Here is a 19315-nt window from a genome sequence, read left to right as displayed (position 1 = left end):
AACCTGCAGTGATTTCTCACACCTGAGTGTGCATGGAGATTTTTGACCACAGCAGTGTCCTTTGAATTAGGCACAGTGCAATTTCGGAGGAAAAAGACAAAAAGGCCTGTTCTTAAAGAAGATATGCAATTGTGAGATGATAGTCTACCCACCAGATTTCAAATTCACTGTGATGCAGCATGCGCAAGAGGAAGTAATGCAGTGAGCATATTTGTACAGTCTATGGCTATGGAGTCTATGGAGATTACCAGTTAAAGAACAGAACAACTACATAGCAATATAAAAGTAACTATACAAATTCTCAATAGTTCTTTTACAACTGTTTACACACATTTTCAAAACTCTGTGTCTATTTTTCAAATCTCTACACACAAAAGCCACAATTGCTCACACAAAATGCAAAATGCCTTAAAGGGACACCAGGCAAGCCTGATGCTTTTTCTCTACGAAACTCCCCCTTGCTAGGTCTGAAGCTCTTTTCCTGTTCTTTGCGTCTTCCGTCAAGGGTTTTCACTGCTTATTCGCCGGCTCTGCCATTATACACACGTTTGCAACAATCTCTAGTGTTTCCTTAGCCTGCCTCTGTGCTGTAAACTGATCCTGCTTCGGTCGGCAGGTAGGATACACCGAACTTACAAGTGGGATATTCTTCCTACAGGCAGTAGGGGCGGGCAAGAGAGCCTTCATTTGCCCCGTAATGTGTCATTTAACCATATACCGACTTACGAAGATGATTAATTAACACGAAAACGTTGCCTGGTGTCCCTTTAAATCTCCAGAAAAATGACATTGAACATTAAAAATTTCATAAACGAATCTCTAAAGCAAACATTCGGCTCACATTATAAACTTTTGTCATAATGACATTTTATGTTTTATGCTCAAAACCTAAACCTCTTCTGTCTTTCATGGACTTCAATGTATATTTAAGAGTGAAAGTCATCTACAGAGAGAAGTTAAAATACACAGTAAACATGTAATAAGCAATATTAAACCAAAATTTTCCCAAATAATTTGCGAGTTTTGAAAAAAGCTGATTTGGCCAAAGACAGAAATAACTGTATTTCCAAATAAAGAAATGACTGACTACTATCAAATTACAGTTTTTTCCAATTGCTAACACACTAAAATAACATGCAAAGCACAATTATTTAATGAAACACAGAACCTCTTCTCAAGTCTTCAAAACTCTAAACACATTTTCTGCTTTACACACATTTTGCAATTCAAAATGGCACTTTTCAAGTGCAGTGAACACGGTTCTCTGCAAAAGACACAACAATCTGACATAAAGTCACATGTTTGCCATTTCAAAACACTGCCATTAAAAAAGACACTACATGAGCTAATTGGCTAACATACAGTATGTGCCACCTGGCCAAACACCTCAATGGTTAATTGTTACCACTTCAATCAGGAAGTAAGCACTATGAAAGGACGACAGGTGAGCACCTTTTTTTTACAACAACAATGGAAGTCGTTGCAGAGAGAGGAAGAGGGTGAGAATGAGAGGTTTACTGTTTTTTGTGATACTGTTCTTTTTCAGTTTACTGTTTTTTGTGATTTTGTTTTTTGCTATATCTCCATTTTTAAAAACATTAAAAAGTCAGGCTATTTAATTGTGCATTTCAGGTAATATCAATCAAATTGCAGTTGTGTTGTTTTGATTGAGTAAAGACAAATCAAATAACAATACCCAATTACAGCTCTACTGAAATTACTTGGAAAACAAAATGTAAAAAAAATATTTATGAAAATTCATTCAAATCATGGATATAGTTTTGGAACCAAACTCTTCATATATTACTGTGTTTGTGTGTGTGTGTGTGTTTGGGGAGTGTGTAGTCCCTTTCAACTGCAGAAACAAGCATGTACGTTCCTAAGGCATTTCCGAAAGCATAGAAAACAACATTGAGCTAATGGTAACTTGGGGACAATAGTCAAGTTTTACGTAAAGTCAATTTTTGTAGAACATTATGCTAAAGTCCAATTCATTTTTATTTCAAAGTATCTGCAATGGTTCTGAACATTTCAACCAGAAATCCTATAGGCACAGATGGAAAGGGTCTTTACCTATATATAGATTGTATCTATTCATAGGCCTATATACTAAGGCAATGATCAAATGGCGTATAGTAAAGTAGTGAGTCTTTCTTAGCTATCACCAGACCAAGCTCAATCTTTTAAGATTGAACATTAGTCTGGAGAGTCTGCTCTGTATTTTCTACAAGAGGCGTGATCAACAGGCATAGTTCAAATGATTCTGTATGCAGTTGGATAGTCCTTCAACTAATCAGATCTATGATCTGGGTGCACTAGGATAAGCCATTTTATAATTGGTCCCCACAGATTTGTAATGGAAGTAGGAAAGGATAGACAAATTTGGAGGTTTCTAGCCTGAGCTGCAGGGCGAAATCAAATCACCGGCAGATTAGGCTGGGTTTACCCAGTCTAGAGTGTTCATCTAGAGTGTACATCCAGGACTGAGTGTGATTAAGTGGCGAATAAGTGTGGCATTTTGATAGGTTGTGTTGGAAAAACGAAATCAAGTTACATCCTGTTAGATTTTTTTGTGTTAGGCAGAAAATTGTGTGGTGTTTTGAAAAATGTGTTTTGGGAAATTGAAAACTCAGTCAAACACTGAAAATTAGTGTATGGTTTTGCAGATTTGGTGTGGCGTTATGGTGTGGAGTTCAGAAAAGGTTTTGTGTTTAAAGGCTAGCATAGCCAGTAAACAACAGTCTGAATGTGGGTTGGTCTAATGTCCAATTGTCAATTGCTCCCTGCCACTTCCTTGAGGAGTTGAACAGCTGTATGGCCTGGGGAACAAACCAAAAGCCTTCCTCAGCCTGTTCATTGAGCATGATAGCGACGGGAGTCTGACAATCAACATACTTGTCTGGTGAATGTGCTGTGTAAAAGGTGGCTGTCGTTGTCCATGATTAACAGCATCTTGTTCAGGGACCTTTCCTCCCCCATTGATGTTAAGGACTCCAGCTCAGTGTCAACAATAGAGCAACAACAGCTTTCCTCGCCAGCCTGTCCAGTCACGCTGCATCCCTCTTCTTAATCTGCCTCCTCAGCACACCACAAATGACACTGGCAATGTACAATGTCAAGTATCAAGTGGGCTATTTCATATGCACAGTTCCCAAAAGGTTCTTTGAATTTGCAGCAGGCCATCTTGCCCTAACCGTGCAACTCTTTTTATTGCAATATTGTAGGCTACAGGCTACGTGTATTATTGTATTATTGCAAAAGGCAAATATTGAAGACACTGGACGTTTTCTATATGAAAATGATAGGCCTAACCGATCAGTTTGAAGATAAATGGGGGGTGGGGCTGGAGATCATGTGGACGAACCAATTCAAAAGATGCAAGGAATTCATTCGACGCCGCGTAAAGGGTTTTCTTTTACTGGAAGATTGACTTCTAAAAGTGAAAGTGAAAGTGAGGCTCCGCCTCATTTGAAGGTAGCCTACCAATTGTCGCAGTGCAATGAATTACGGTTAGCCTATTGACTTGTATTAACTTGTAATGCCAAAGCGCGGCACATTTCAAATCCTGCTGTGAAGCAACCCAGGCAAGGTGAGTAACCTAAAAATGAATAGGCTAAGCGTAGCCTAGCCTACATTTTCTTGATTTGTTTAGGAATCTGACTGATTTGGGTGCAAGGACTCTTGAGCGACTATTTCAAAAGACATGTCACCTCATGTTTTTTAATGTATGGTGCAAAAACTGTATCATATTTTATAACGAAAAGGGTCGAATAAAATCAATCAATGTCATGCTGTTCTAGCCTATTGTTTTCAGCTATTGTTTCGCTTATTCTGTGTTTTCCCCATGATATGGAAATCATATCAGTAATACACGTTAGCACTATTGCTCCACGGAATCGCTGAGTTTATGTCCGATGCTTCTGTCTGATCATTTGTAGCACGATTGATCATAACCTAGCCTGGGAATTATAGCCTACTCATACGAACTTTCGGCAAATGTGGCATTTGCTCTGCAGGTCCGTCTCGCCAAGAGGCCATTTGAAGCCCACTTCCAATGTTCCAAAAACACGGGCAAACACGGCATGGACGTGTATTTCTTTCGAACTGACTAAATAACTGCATTTAAAACACCCGTTTACAAGATTGCTAGACTTTTTAAACGATTTGGTAAGAATGTAATGTAGGTCTACTACCAATTTAAGTTTAATTCCACTGCTAATCGTCGGCCTAACAGGACTACACCAGGCTTTCCATTCGCGACGCGTAAAATCCTTTTCCAGATCCACTCAGTTGAGAAGGGTCTGGTGTCAACGAGGCTAATCATGACCGATAGGCCTATCAAACCAACTAACTAACTATATTTAAGTTGTGGTGGTAACATAATGTAGGGCAATTAAGGAATAACAATGCTGTACAATATAAAGCTATTTGCTGATAAGAGGGTTAAGGCTGCCAGTCTTATGACGTCATTTTCTATATTTTTGATATGTTGCTGAGTAGATCATAAACAGCAAAGAAAAGTGACTGATAATGACTGACTGACTATTATTGTGTTACATGCTTCAAATGTAAAGCACTTTGAGCTGCATTCTGTGTATGAAAGGTGCTATACAAATAAAGCTTATTATTTAATATGTTATTCATTCATTCAGCATATTTTCCACCGGGTATATTCTCTCCGTTCCGGTGTACATTTTAGGACATCCTCAGCTGTCAGAACATCAGATGAAAAGGCTTCAGGTCTCACGAAAACCGCTGTCAAGCTTACGGAATTACACATGTCTCAGACATCAGATGAAAAGGAGTCAGGTCTCACAGGACCGCTGTCAGGAAAAGCGGAGTCCGATGAAAAGGTCTCAGATGAAAAGTTATCAGAGTCAGGTTTCAGTCTCAGGAAAACAGCTGTTTCTATTAACTAGGCCTAGTGCAACAGCAAACTTATTTGTGGTATAATAAAATAGTTGAAATAGTGGTTTTCTGCAAGCTAGTTCACTACTGGGATGCTCTTTTCCTACCCAATCATGTTGCCAGTTACCCTACTTAGTTGTGAAACATTCCTCCTTTTGTTTTCTTTATCATTACACAACTTTTACAGCATTTTGTTATCCCCGTCCCAACTTTTTTTGAAATGTGTAGCTGGTACCAAATTCAAAATGAACATAATATGTTCCATGAAACAGTCGAATTTGTCATTTTCAATTAGTCCTCTGATGTGCATCTCTTCACTGAAAACTCTTTTGTGAGCATATAGCTGTGGAAAGCTGACAAGCAAACATTGATATGTCGTGCACATGTGTACAACAACAACAATGGCCTAATAATTATGATATCATTTCATATATCCATAGATACATTTATGTCTATCCCTAGACTGGTCGGGGGGTGCAGGGGCTATGTTTAATTCTGTGAGATTTGAGTAGTCTGTTAGTTTATAAACTACCGTATCAATCTAGTGTCTGCTTTTAGCGAAAGTCTTAAAGTAGCCTACATGCAATAATGAAATAGAAAGGGAAAAACAGCCCTAGTACACAATACAGACATATGAAGGGTTCAGGTGCAAAAGCCTCTAAATGCCACCTATGTCAAAAATTAGAGAAAGATGGTGAGTGAATGCTCTCCACACATAGTATACGTTAGTCAAATAATTTAACTTCAAAACCCACTAAATACCACTCTCTTCCTGGTCTGAAATATCGATTTATAGGCAAAAACCTATAGGAGCCTGATTTTAAATGCTCATTTAAAAGAAACGTGGTCAGACGGATTTATAGGGTTTTGCGTCTGAACTCTTCATATAGGACAGTACAGCATACAATACAATACCTTATACAAAAGTGAAAAGATACAACTTGACGAAAATCACTACAAAAATGATTGCTCAGATGGTATCAACCAAGCTCAAGAACTACATGAGGGCCATTGGTTTGGGGCCCAAGGCCTTTACCAAAGGGAACGTGTCACCTCTGGTGTCATCAGTCTGTCTTTGTGTTCACAGAAACTTCTTGAAAGTACAGAAATGGATGCAAAGTGGATTCTGCTTCTCTACATGGCCATCCTTCACACAGGTTGGTATCATGCCTGGACACAAAATCAAATGCTTCAAAATCAGCTGTTTACTCAAAGTTATCAGACAAAGTGACTTACCGGTAAATTACTTATTACTGATAATTCTGCCTTAATTATGGCAATTGCCCAGTACACCTACAGGGACTTTTATGACATCCCATTCTAAATCTAGAGGCATACAGTAGGACAGCAATGCTACTCCACTGTTCTCAAGATTTTTGAGCTCAACCCATTCTTCCACAAATGTTTGGGAATGCAGACTGCATTACTAGGTGCTTGATGTTATACATCTGTGGCAAAGGTCTAAATGAAACACATGAACTCAGCGATTAAGAGGTTCCAATATAAAATATAAAAGTATTCCAATACTTTTGCCCATTCCACCCCTCCCTTTTGTGCCCCTGAATCAATGTGTTTATTGATGGGAATAGTGTACAGCTCAATCCAAGCTGCTTTGTTTTTGAATTTAGAATTTAGGACTTAAATACTTTTGTTTTTTTGACTGAACAAAAATAATGGACAATGAGATGATCACTGATCATGAGGAGAAATTTGCCATTGGCAATTTGACACTTTTAAATAAGTATAATAATGTAAAACGTGTGTATGTTTATTAGGGGTGGGCGATAAGGACAAAAAATAATATCTCGATATTTTTTGTGAATTTGACGATAACGATAATTAGTCGATATCCTTTAAAATAAATTTGTAAAAGTCTGAGTTACTTTACAGCTCATTATTTATGAATATAGGCTACAATAATAACCAATAACCTAACCTGTGAGTTTTTAACCAAATCAACCAATGCATTGTCACTCTATGACACATTTCCAATTTTGCCCCCACTTGTGTGTGTGGCAATGACATGGTCTACATTAGAGAAGATGAATAGGCCTAACAGTTTCCCAAGTGAAAGTCTGAAGCTGATGTTTCTTTCAAAAACCTTTACTTAGGATTCACTGTAAAACTAAGCAGACCAACAGAGTACATATCAGTTATTTCCTTCGAGGTATTGTTTAAGAGCAATCATGTAGGCTTCCTAGTTACAGAACAGAAACGAATGCGTTAGCTTATGGCTAATGTATATGAGAAATCCCATAGAGATGCTAACGGTTAGCATAATCGATAAACAGATATGTAGAGCGAACATCAGTCGATTTACACAATGGTAAGGCCTACATGAGAAGAGTTCTTTGTTTACAACTGACTATTTAAATACTCAAAGGCTAATGTTTTCTCTGTGTAGGACGTTACTGTCCCATCAATGCTACTTGAACAGAAGTATCCGCACAAAATCCCAAGTAGCCTACGTACATCTCGCTGCACAAAATAAACATTAGGCGTGTGTGTGACAATGTAGACCCACTAGTGATCATGTGACACTTTCTCTGCTGCAGCCAGGGGCTTCTCCCGCATACACCTCCTGGATTTAGTGAATGCATGGCGTTTCAATGCGTGATTTCGAATGTTTTTTCCCCAGAAGAAATTGAAATACTCGATAATGTCAATTTGCACATCGTTAAAACAACAATCACGATATTATCGCAGACGATATATATCGCCCATCCCTAATGTTTATGTTAAGTGCAGTCTTAATGTAATTCAGTCATTTGTGATTTCACTTGGCTAGTTACCCTCTCTTACTGTCTCCTTACTCTCTCTTACACTGTTTACCATTCTGTTTCCACAGTGACTAGTGCACCGGAGTCAGTGTTTGCTCAAGAGGGAAACTCTGTCATCCTGACCTTGCACAAACGTGTCAACCTGGACCCAGATGATGCTGTCTGGATATTTAATCAAACAAGAGATGTTGTTAGATATTATCCACACCATCCTAAATCTCGCCAGCTAAGAGTCCTAGACCTTTATAAGGGTAGAGTAGAATTTGACAGCACCACGTTCTCTCTGGAGCTGAAGAACCCGCAGAAGACTGACAGCGGACTCTACAGAGGAGAGATAAATGCAGAAGGAAGAAAGACTGTTGTTGAATACAAGCTCTCTGTTTACGGTGAGTTACCATGGAAAATAACACTTTTATTAACATAGTGACTGAGCTTCATGCTTCCATCTAAAATATATAGGGATATGGGGCAGCCGTGGCCTACTGGTTAGCGCTTCGGACTTGTAACCGGAGGGTTGCCGGTTCGAACCCTGACCAGTAGGCACGGCTGAAGTTCCCTTGAGCAAGGCACCTAACCCCTCACAACAGCGCCGCTGTTGTTGCAGGCAGCTCACTGCGCCGGGATTAGTGTGTGCTTCACCTCACTGTGTGTTCACTGTGTGCTGAGTATGTTTCACTAATTCACGGATTGGAATAAATGCAGAGACCAAATTTCCCTCACGGGATCAAAAGAGTATAAAGACTTATATAAGACACAGGAGTCCTGCACCCCAGAATTAGCACAGCAGCTACTCTCAGAGCTGTTCTAAGTTTTGTTATATATATTTGGTTTGGGGTTTCTGTGTTTTCTCTTAAATACTGTAGTGTGTAAAGATGTTTGTGTGTGTGTGTTTTTGTAGAGCAAGTTTCTGCCCCTGTATTGGCTGTGGAGACTGCCCTTTCCAGTGGTGACATCTGTAATGTGACGGTGACCTGTACAGCTGGTGACCTTTCTCTGACCTCCACCTGTAACAGTAGCACCTGCACACAGAAGGAACTGACTATGTCCTCAAGCCCTGCCATCCTTATTAGAGATGGTGACATCATCTGCAACCATAGCAACCCAGTCAGTTGGAGTCAAGCCACAGTGGACTTTGAAAGAGTGTGTTCGCAAGGTAGGAAACATTAATTGATCTTTCTGATGATAACTACCTAGAAAAATCCTGTGTGTTTTATTGGCAATGTCTTAAGCAATCCTCTTTAACATAAAAAACATTTATTTTAATCTCTCTCTAATGTGAATGCACAGATGCATACACAAATACACACACACTGTACCTATAAATGTGCTAAATTAACAATTATTATGTTTTTTTCTGTGGTTCTTGAGACTCAATAATAGTCAGATGATGGCTTCATGTTAGTCGGAAGGAGAATGGAATAAGTTAATTTTTCTGTTTCTACAGCGCAACATTTTTTTGACAAACAGAATGCAACGATCAATACTGCTGTTGTTGGAGGATTAGTGCCAGTGGCATTTGTAATTTGTGCAGTGCTACTAATTTGTGTCCTTCACAAACGATGTACAGGTACAGTACAACTTCCATAACCAGGGTAATGTAATGCCAATGGGATCATTTATGACACTGTAGGTTAATCATTTTAACAGACCTGTAAAGTAATTGTATCTACTCTTAATGTATAAGTAAGTATAAGTATAAGTATATATACTTTTTTGATCCCGTGAGGGAAATTTGGTCTCTGCATTTAACCCAATCGGTGAATAATAGTGAAACACAAACAGCACACAGTGAACACACAGTGAGGTGAAGCACACACTAATCCCGGCGCAGTGAGCTGCCTGCTACAATGGCGGCGCTCGGGGAGCAGTGAGGGGTTAGGTGCCTTGCTCAAGGGCACTTCAGCCGCGGCCCACTGGTCGGGGCTCGAACCGGCAACCCTCCGGTTACAAGTCCAGAGTGCTAACCAGTGGCTGCCCCAATGAACCCTGATCGTTACCTGACCCTAATCGAAAACCCAACTTTAAGACCACAGACATTATTATTAATGATGTCATCATCAGACCTGTTATTTGTTAGAATGCCAAACTTTTCAATTGTTTCTCTCAAGCATGTACTGTAGTTTTACTATGACAATGTCTGTGTGTGGAGAAACAAACAGAGCATAGCTTCATAATTAAACCACAAGTGCTGAGCAGCCTGTTCTGCTGTAGTTTGTGTTTTTGTTCACTAATGATGTTCGTTCGTCTGTTCATTTGCAGGAGCCAACAAGGCAAAGAGGGTCAGTATGCCTTTTTAATATTTTCAAGTTAACTAATTTCCACTGTAAGAATTACAGTACACTAATAATTACACTAATACTATGTTTGCAGGCATTATTGTGTGTTATATTGACATTATTTATGTTGAGCTTTGGCTGTCTTAAAGGATAATTTCAGTATTTAGCACTTTGAGTCCCTTTTCTGGTTTGTTTTGGATGAACTAGAGTGGTGGACACCGAAATTTTGACGATGGGGCCTGTCTTGACTTTTCTGACTCGTTTTGAATCGCCTTTGACTACTTCAGAGTGGCTGCCTACAGGCATGCACAAACATGTCCTTAAAACAACCCTTAACATTCGTTAACATTCGTCACCGAGTGGTTAGTGGTGTTCTAAATGTTCCAAAACAAGTATCGGAACTCCCCCTATTACCGTCGGTCCCGTATTTCTGCCGTCTTGTGTGTATGTGTCACTCACGGTAATATCCATTTCTATACAAACCAAGACGGCGGATTCTTAAAGAAATGCAAACTAGAAGAGCTGTAAACAGTGTTGTAAGGCTGCGTGTATACATCCGCTTGGAGCTCCAGTGGAATTTTAATTTTATGACGAGAATTCTCGGCCTAACCGTTCATGAGCCGTTGAAACGGCGTAAATAGGCGACCCATCAGGCCAGCACTATAACTCCGACCGTGGTAAACAAAATCGGATATTTCAGTAATGCAGTAAATGCTCCCGTTAAGAACCAAACCAGATTTTGTTCAAATCTACACACCTATGGCTACTGAAAAATGTAAGGTTCATTTAGCAAATGTTATTTTGAAGTGTTAAAAAAACATAATTGTTTTAGAATTTCCGAACAAAAGTGGTGATAATTGGGGGTGTTACGATAGCATAGTGAAATACAGTTTCTGTCGTGTTTTATTTGGCATTTTGTAAAATCCCATTGATTTCTGTTGGAAGACTCATTGCACGTTGAATTACTGCGCCACCGTCTATGCTTCAGGCTCAAATATTGAGCGGAAGTTTATACATGGTTGTGAGGTGTCTGAAAAAATAGTTCCACAATAGCAAATAACACGGCTGGAAATCATACATTGCGCCGATATATTTGATTTCAATAACCAACGAACACCACTAACCACTCGGTGAGTTAGTTAGCACAGTTTTGAAAACGAACGTTAAGGGTTGTTTTAAAGGGGAACTTGGCAACTATTTCAACGTAATAAACCCGTTTAGAAATCATTTGGATGGTTAAATGACCTGTTCCGGTGAAAATGGTGACTTTTCCCGCTGCCCCTAGCGTCCCCAGGCGGAAAACCAACCTTGCAACATTGAGACTACCGTCCCGGAAAGAGAAGTGAGAAACAAGAAACTCGTTTTAAATCGTGTTTCTTACCTTGTAACATCCACATTGTCTGCCGAACCGTTTTGCTAGCTTGTAAACAAATCCATGTGCTTTATCGTTACCTTTTTCCACAGTTTGAAATAGCATAATGCACAATTTCTCCAGCAGAGGGGGAAATCCTGTCAAGTTTCCCTTTAAGGACATGTTTGTGCATGCCTGTAGGCAGCCACTCTGAAGCAGTAAACGCGATTCAAAACAAGTCAGAAAAGTCGAGTCAGGACCAGTCGTCAAAATTTCGGTGTCCACCATTCTAGCTCATCCAAAACAAACCAGAAAAGGGACTCAAAGTGCTAAATACCAGAATTATCCTTAAACTAAATACATACCCCTATGCTGAATGCTTCACCTGGCGTCTGTTTTTTCTTTTAGAAAATTATCCCCATTGAGATGTTCCCAATGACAAATGGTGGCAAGGAGCAGTCTGAAGTTGTTTGTGGAAAGGTGAAGCCTCTCTCTCTGTTTTTCAACTTGTGCTATATTATGTAGTGGATACATTTCAAACATTACAAACAAATGCTCAGACTGAGTGTGGGTACTCCAAAAAGCTGGTTTTGTTAAAAATCTGAGTTTGTTAAACCTGAGATGAGGGAATCCCTGGGCTTTCTGTTCCAGTAAGAAACTTACCTCAAACTTTGAGTGAGTTATCATAGTAACTGACATTGTGAAGCTAACCTGTTCACTCTTTGCAGGCTTCCCCTGGATTTCCCCAGAACCAAACCCCGGGATCAGAACTGAAGCAGCGAAACCTCTATAAGCCTAGGGCCACACCTTCTGTTAATGTAAGGAAAATGATAGTGAACACAAAATGGTAGATTGATATTGCCCGACAAATTAATGAAATATCAAGGGAATATTTGTGTTTAGTGTACACCCTTTGTTGTTGCCATAATAACAATTCCATTTCCCAAATTCTGTGCCCAGAGCGAAAGCAGTGAGTCCTGGGCTACACCCTTGGCTAGACAGAAGATACTGGTGAGATTAATAATCCCAATCCTAATTGAAGTTTGAGGACATGATGATGCCCTTCAGTCTTCAATGATGTTTACTAAACATTGCTAGACTCTGTTTGAGATCCGGACCTAGTTGCATGGAGGTCATGTGTGAGAAGGACTTTAAACCATCCCACCACTTCCCTATACTCCTCCATTTTACTAGTAGGTCTAAACTGACCTCTTATCCATAGGGGCGTCCGTGGCCATGGCCCGCACATTGCATTTTGGCCCAGAGAACAGATGCCTTGTAAAACTATGACATCAGATCAGGGCAGATGATTTTTGTGAAACCAGTAGCTGTTCTTAATGTTCGTGAAATTAATTTCCCTCATTCTGTGTCCAGAGCTCGAGATCAAGGAAGGACCAAAGTCCCTCTCAGAACAAATCCTCTTTTACTGTGGTTAACCTCTCACAGGGATCAGAACCGAAGAAGCAAAACCTCTCTACGCCTAGGGCTACGTCCTCTTTGGTTAAGGTATGATGGTGAATACAAATTGACTTCCGTCACTCAACTGATAATCATTGATGAGGATGTTGTGAAATTACAGAGCATTAGAAAATGAAAACAAAGAAATCTCTCAAGATATGCATGGCTGGCTGTTAGTTCATGTGGTGTTATTAACGGTAGAGGCACAAAATAGGCTACATTTGGTACAGTCATTTCCTGTGTATTATGTGATATAAGCCGCAGTACAGTGTTTTATGCAAGTTAAAAGAAACAAAACCATATTAATACCATATTAACTGCCCCCGTGTGAAGAAATTTTGCAAAATTAATGTATAAGCCGCTGCTAAAAGTTGGGAAATTACGATATGCGTGTGCACGTCTGCGAGTAAATCCTCAACCTGCAGAGCTGCAAATAATCATAGTCTACAGTATTTAGCCTACAACGAAGTGGATTCCAACGACTGCCTTTAAAAAACAACTAGATACTTGATAATCCTCGTGAGGACTTGTTTAGTCAGAATTCAATAACATGATTATTTTTCTTGCCATCATCGGTAGCCTAATTTATGCATTTTTTAGCCTAGGTCCACGCCAAAGTAGCCATTCAAACAATGAAATTTGATAAAAATGTGTGTAGGCCGAAATGTTTTCTCTACTTGCCTACCAGTGCAGGGTGCTTGTATTAAGAACAGTTCTCAAAGTAATGGCTGGAAGCTGCTTGGGATTTTTTTTCTCATACAAGCAATTTGGCCTAACCATACAGAGTACTGTAGTACGGAGCCCGGGAGGTGACATGGAAAAAAAAAAAAGAGAAGCTACTGTATGTACTTGGGACAAACACTGACTAGGTTTGCGAGATCTTGAGTTTGTTTTTGCGAGATCTTCAGTTTGTTTTGCGAGATCTCAAGTTTCTTTTGCGAGATATTGACTTTCTTTTGCGAGATCTCGAGTTTCTTTTGCGAGATCTTGAGTTTGTTTTGCGAGATCTCACAAATCCATCAATGCAGAACCACAAACGGGGGGGTGCAGAAAAATAAATAATCAAATTAACGCTTTCTGTGGTGATTCTGCATGAAGTGCATTCATTGATGTGTCTCACTTACCAGCTTAAAGCGTTGTTTCTTGTTGTTTCTGGCAGTTTCCCTATTGGCTGATAATGATTTATTTTTAAAAATGTATCAAAAGTTACCCCTCCCCCGTGGGGAGTAGTAGGCTACGTTAGCCCATCTGACTGCAAGTGTCAAGACGTGAGATTAAGAGATTCTGTTCTCGGTAGTGTAGCCAGAAATGTTCAAATGGGTGGCCATACAAACATTAATCATAGGCATGTCATATTTATGACATAAAAGTGGAGTTTATTGAAGGCATTTGATCACAGCTGACAAATTACGCAGAAACATTTTCAACTGGAGCAAAACAATGCATGAATGTAGCTTCGGTGCGTCACATGAAACACAATTGAGACAATAGATTGACCATATTGGACAACTTCAAAGCCTTATCATAGGCATGTTACATTCATGACATGAAAAGTGGAACTTATTGTACAAAAATGACAAATTAGGCTATGCGGCTAAACATTTTAAACTTGCGCAAAAAAAGAACATAAACAGAGGATGGACAATACAAAAAAGGAGGGAGAGAATGCAAAGAAGGCAGGCCTATGGTTCTTGGCTTCACGTTCGGGCAACAGACGAGTTCGAGGAGACGGTAGGACAATGATGACATTAATACAGTAGCCCGCTGTGGCATGGTCACTTGCAATTGTATGGTTGATCTATATTATTTTAACTAATTGATCTGAATTGGTTGATGTTTCTCCTGGTAGCCTGTGCTCGCCTGTGCTGCGTGCGTATACCTAGGCCATAATGGCTGTTGCGGTCGTGGGCGTGTTGCTCCCCGGCCCAGAATAACGTAGGACCGGCCCTGTCAAAAATCAAAAGACTATTACTGTGCGTGTGAGGTAACGTTAACTTCTGGTCTTGACTCACTGCAGAATGCAGCGGCTTGTTCACTGCACTGGAGAATACAGCTAAACAAGTTAAAGAAAGGGAAACAAAACTTAACATTTTTAAAGCCTCTAAAATCAAATTGACTATTGAAATCGAGGTTTAGGATGGAGTGATGTGTAGGAGCGATGACACATCCCCCCTTCGGCCTTTTTCACAAATCACACCCTGACTAGGTTGGCTTGTCAGTCAGTGTTGAACGCAACCTCAGACCAACGCAGATGCCAAAATAAGGAACTGCAACCTAATTCCAGTGGCTAAAGCTTTCCGGAACATTTCTAGTGGTTCTCATATGCATTGATGGATTTGCGAGACTCGCAAAAGAAAGTCAAGATCTCGCAAAAGAAACTCGATCTCTCAAAAGAAAGTCAATATCTCGCAAAAGAAACTCGAGATCTCGCAAAAGAAAGTCAAGATCTCGCAAAAGAAACTCGAGATCTCGCAAAACAAACTCAATATCTCGCAAAAGAAAGTCAAGATCTCGCAAAAGAAACTTGAGATCTCGCAAAACAAACTCAAGATCTCGCAAACCTAGTCAGTGTTTGTCCCAAGTACATACCTTTTCTCAGTTCTTTTTTTTTTAACCTTCGTTTTTTTTTTTTCCACGTGACGGATGGTCAGAGGCGCAGGGCCCTATTTCCGTGACGCAAAACCTGGCGGAAAGTCTATAATCATCACAACGCAAAGCTTAACCCTCTAGGCGCCACTGTCGAGTTTACTCGACAAGATGTGGTACTGAATAAAACGGCCGATTTAGTCAAATAGGGTGTCATATTTCGTTCGACATCCACTCCACTAGGTGGCAAACATGTCATACGTCATCCCCGAGTCCGAAAAAGGTCATGGTTTAAACAAAAGTTTTGAGCTACAGCGTATTGAATCAGTGCGTGCAATACCGGAGCTAGTGTGCGTGTGAGCCACTTAGTCAGAGCGATATTGTCAACGTTAGCGAGTATTTGCATTAGATTATCGTCTAATGGCATCAAAAATGTTTACCTGAAATGAAGTGTTGGGTCTTCTATTCGCAGACCCTGATTCTGAAGGGGAATATCTGCCTTCAGGAAATGACGGTGATTCGTTTAGTGAGGCTTCAGATGCGTCCCTGCCTTCAATGATGCAGCTGGACAAAGTGAGAGTTTACTCCATAGTTTAGCTTACACCAAGCACAAACGTTGAATCGTTTGCCCAATGTCACTGGTGGGAATAATGTTTCACGGGTTCGGAGTGTTCATCGGGAAGTTAGCAGGGTGTTAGTGGTGTGGCGAACAAGGCTGGAGGTAGCCTAATAGCGCTAGCTTCTGTCTTTTGCCTCTCCACAATCGCGGCGACAGTAACGTGGTGGAGCCTTTGTCTAATGCGACTGGGTATGTTAGACGAGGTCGAAGTGCTCATAGGAGAGTTAGGGGGGAACGTAGTGGCAGTGTGGGGAGTCGCAATGAGAATGACAGTAGGCCTAGTCCGAGCTGCGCAAATTCTCTCCACTCGACGCGCGCGAGGCAGATCTGGCCATGCTGCTCGCATGGTGGAGGTGGTGACACGCTCTCTCCCTCTCCCTCTCCCTCTCCCCCCCACACACACACACACACACATTAGGTCATGCATAGTCTATCACAAGATGATGGGAATGCCGGCCCTGTATGGATAGGGAGTCATTATCTCTACAACAAAAGGCCTGCTACATAAAAAAAAAAAATGTCAGCCATTTATTAGTAATGATTTACACTGTTGATTTGCTATCTATTTCCCTGATCATTTAGGACATACACTATGTGTTCCTTTTTGTGTGTTCATGTCCTTGTGATGTGTGTGTCTTTGTCAGCTAAGAAAAAAAAACATCAACAAAAACAACAAAAAGAAAAAAAATACTAACATTGTCTCTTGTCTTGTCTCGTCATCTCACTCCTGATCTGTGCCTTGCCGTGGCAAATGAGCTTTTGAACTAAACAGGTCTTGTCTACTTGTGTTTGTGTGTCATCTGAATAATCTATATGTGCCCCATACATGGAATCAGAGTGCCTACTGTATGTAGTAAATGGAAAATCTCTACAGCAAAAGGCCAGTCTACTGCTACATGCATTTGGTTTGTTTCGGCCATTTATTAGTAATGATTTACACAGTTTGTTCACTACTTACTATTTACCTGAGCATTCAGTATTGTGCAATATAGCATACAGAAGGTGAGGGACATTTTGGGGGGAAAGAAGTGGTGCATTTTATCATTCAAACATGCGACTTTTCATGAAAATTCTATAATCCAAGATGGCCGCCACCATATGACGTCATAATATGCAAATTAGATATAAACATTTAATCTCTACATAAACTTTGGGTCATCCTTAATATTTCTCTAATTTACAGAAAGTCTCTATCTCTTATCACTTTTAAGATATAGCCTTTTGAAATGAAGATGTCAAAATTGATCGTTTCGGAAAAAAACCTCTGGCGCCTAAAGGGTTAATCCTATCGTAGACTCTAGTTTTTCGCCATGCCCGTCTCTTTAAGACGTAAGTAATTAACTGTGTATAACTGTTTTATCGTTGACTGACACCACGGTGAAGTTAGTTTCACTTTGCCAATGAGTTCAAATAATAGATGAGTGCAAATGCGTGTAGGCTATACTCTGCTAGGTTTTAGTAAAGCATGGTTCAGTGGAATAACTGTTCCATACGGTCTCGCATGTAAGCAGGTTTCTTCAAATGCACCGCTGACTATCAAAATACTGATGCGCTGTTTAAAGATGCACTGCTTGCTGTTAAAGGGAATGACAGATGTCATTCTCATTGCTTTAAGTGATGTTACGCCCAAAACACACCCATGACTGATTAAGAAACTTAGGAACGCCTTGTTGCACTGGTACTCCTAGTGGTAATATAAAATGCTTTGTGAATACGGGAGCAGGTTTTTCTTGGTGGCGTAATGATTTTTAAAGGGTGTAAGATAGTGACCGTATGTTGTTAATTGCTTCACCCATGGGCGCAAGGTTTAATAAAAGTGGAGCACATGGCAAAAAATCCTTTTATTGAGTGTAAGATAAGAATAAGCCTTGCGTCAGGCTTTGTGCCACCTTGCGGCGGGTGCACGACAGGACCCTGAGTCTTATGCATGGCTTACAATGGCCTTATATTATATGACCCACTGTGGGAGTACGTCTTTACACAAGCAGAGGGGAATAGGTCTAGTTTCCCTTGACAGGACGTGGTGTCAAGAGTTTCTTGTTTCTTTTTGCTATTCTAGAAAGCGCTGGACTTCGATCAAGTTAAAAGTCCTACCTCCATCTACTGAAGGACCATCACAGCCCTGGAGACCACACAGCCTGGGCCAGTCTCCTCATCAATGACACAAGTGTACACTTACTCAGTCGTTTCAAAAGAGACATGAGACAGCACAAGGATTTTATTAAGTCAAGTACCTAGTATTTAGCAGAAACCATTATCCACACAGATTCTTAACGACGGGTTCAAGATCCTCCACCACATCTATATTATGCTGTGAATACACGAATCCGGCGAAACTACTGGAAGTAAGCGGGCGCCATTACTGAGCTGTTGCTGGGTAGCGTTGCGCCAGTGCCTTCTATTGGATTTGTTGCGTCCACTGGGATAACAGCCCGCAATTTACGACTGTCTCAATACTTCTTTTATAATGTCGAGTGGGAAAACATGTTCCGTTTTCAATTGTTCCAATAGCAGCAATAAAATTACCGGTTGGAAGAAAAAACAATGTGTGATACACAAAATACCCCGGGTCGACTGCCCCTGTCTGGTAGCCTACCATACGGTTTGCACAGATAGCAGTTAGCTGTACCTTACTCTTTCCTTTTGAAGTGTGAAAATTAGATAAACAATGGTCACAAATGAAAAACATGAATTTGTTTATTTGATATCCATTTATTTATTTCTTGTTCTTGTTCTTGTTGTTATTTCTATCGACAGATATTTTTATAGTTTCCTCGTTAGCTAGCCTAGCTAGCATAGTTATTGGTAACGTTAGCTAGCTACAGTAGTTAAGTAACTTAGATATAATATCAACCTAGTGCCAATTATGTCTTTATTTCCCATTCTCTACTCTAAGCTATTTTCATACATAATCTGTAAGATCGCTTGTCTGTGACTGGAGGCCACTGTCTAACATCATCAACCCAACAAGCCATACTGCCTGGCTGTAGCTGTCATCGTGGGTGCGGAGGTTTGTTTACATACCAGTAACAGCACAGTAATGGCGTCGCCACAAGATGGCAGCCTACACAGAACGCTCGTCGGATTTGTGTATTAGTTATGTAAATATAGAATCAATTGTCTATTTTTATGTTTTTATTTTATCTTCATTTTTCATTGTCATTTTCTGTTTTTACAAACAAATGCTTGAGCAGGTTAATATCAGTTGATTTCTTGTGTATATATTTTTGTGTTCCGATGTTTGATGTTTTTATGGTGTGTGCAAAGAAAATATACTGTACTATATAATTTGAAATACTTTACATTCTTACTAATTATAAACTTATTTGGATGTTGA

General features: G+C 40.1%; 1 protein-coding gene across 2 annotated transcripts; it reads left to right on the top strand.

The window, feature by feature from the left end:
- The first annotated feature begins 3349 nt into the window (after positions 1–3349).
- LOC121712235 (SLAM family member 5-like) lies at positions 3350–19315 on the top strand. 2 transcript variants are annotated; one of them, XM_042096339.1, is made up of 11 exons: positions 3350–3589; positions 5996–6065; positions 7757–8074; positions 8587–8841; positions 9133–9255; positions 9948–9967; positions 11724–11795; positions 12044–12133; positions 12276–12326; positions 12690–12821; positions 18038–19315. In XM_042096339.1, exons 2-11 carry the CDS (start codon positions 6017–6019, stop codon positions 18083–18085), a joined length of 1158 nt encoding a protein of 385 aa, XP_041952273.1. In that variant the 5' UTR covers positions 3350–3589; positions 5996–6016; the 3' UTR covers positions 18086–19315. The 2 variants fall into 2 exon arrangements, with proteins under 2 accessions (XP_041952273.1, XP_041952264.1); XM_042096330.1 differs by lacking the exon at positions 3350–3589 and adding an exon at positions 4705–4853.

This window comes from Alosa sapidissima, chromosome 1 (assembly GCF_018492685.1).
Source record: "Alosa sapidissima isolate fAloSap1 chromosome 1, fAloSap1.pri, whole genome shotgun sequence".
In the NCBI taxonomy this organism is placed as follows: domain Eukaryota; kingdom Metazoa; phylum Chordata; class Actinopteri; order Clupeiformes; family Clupeidae; genus Alosa; species Alosa sapidissima.
Note: the sequence above shows the minus strand (reverse complement) of the source record. Positions and strands in the feature narration are given on the sequence as shown.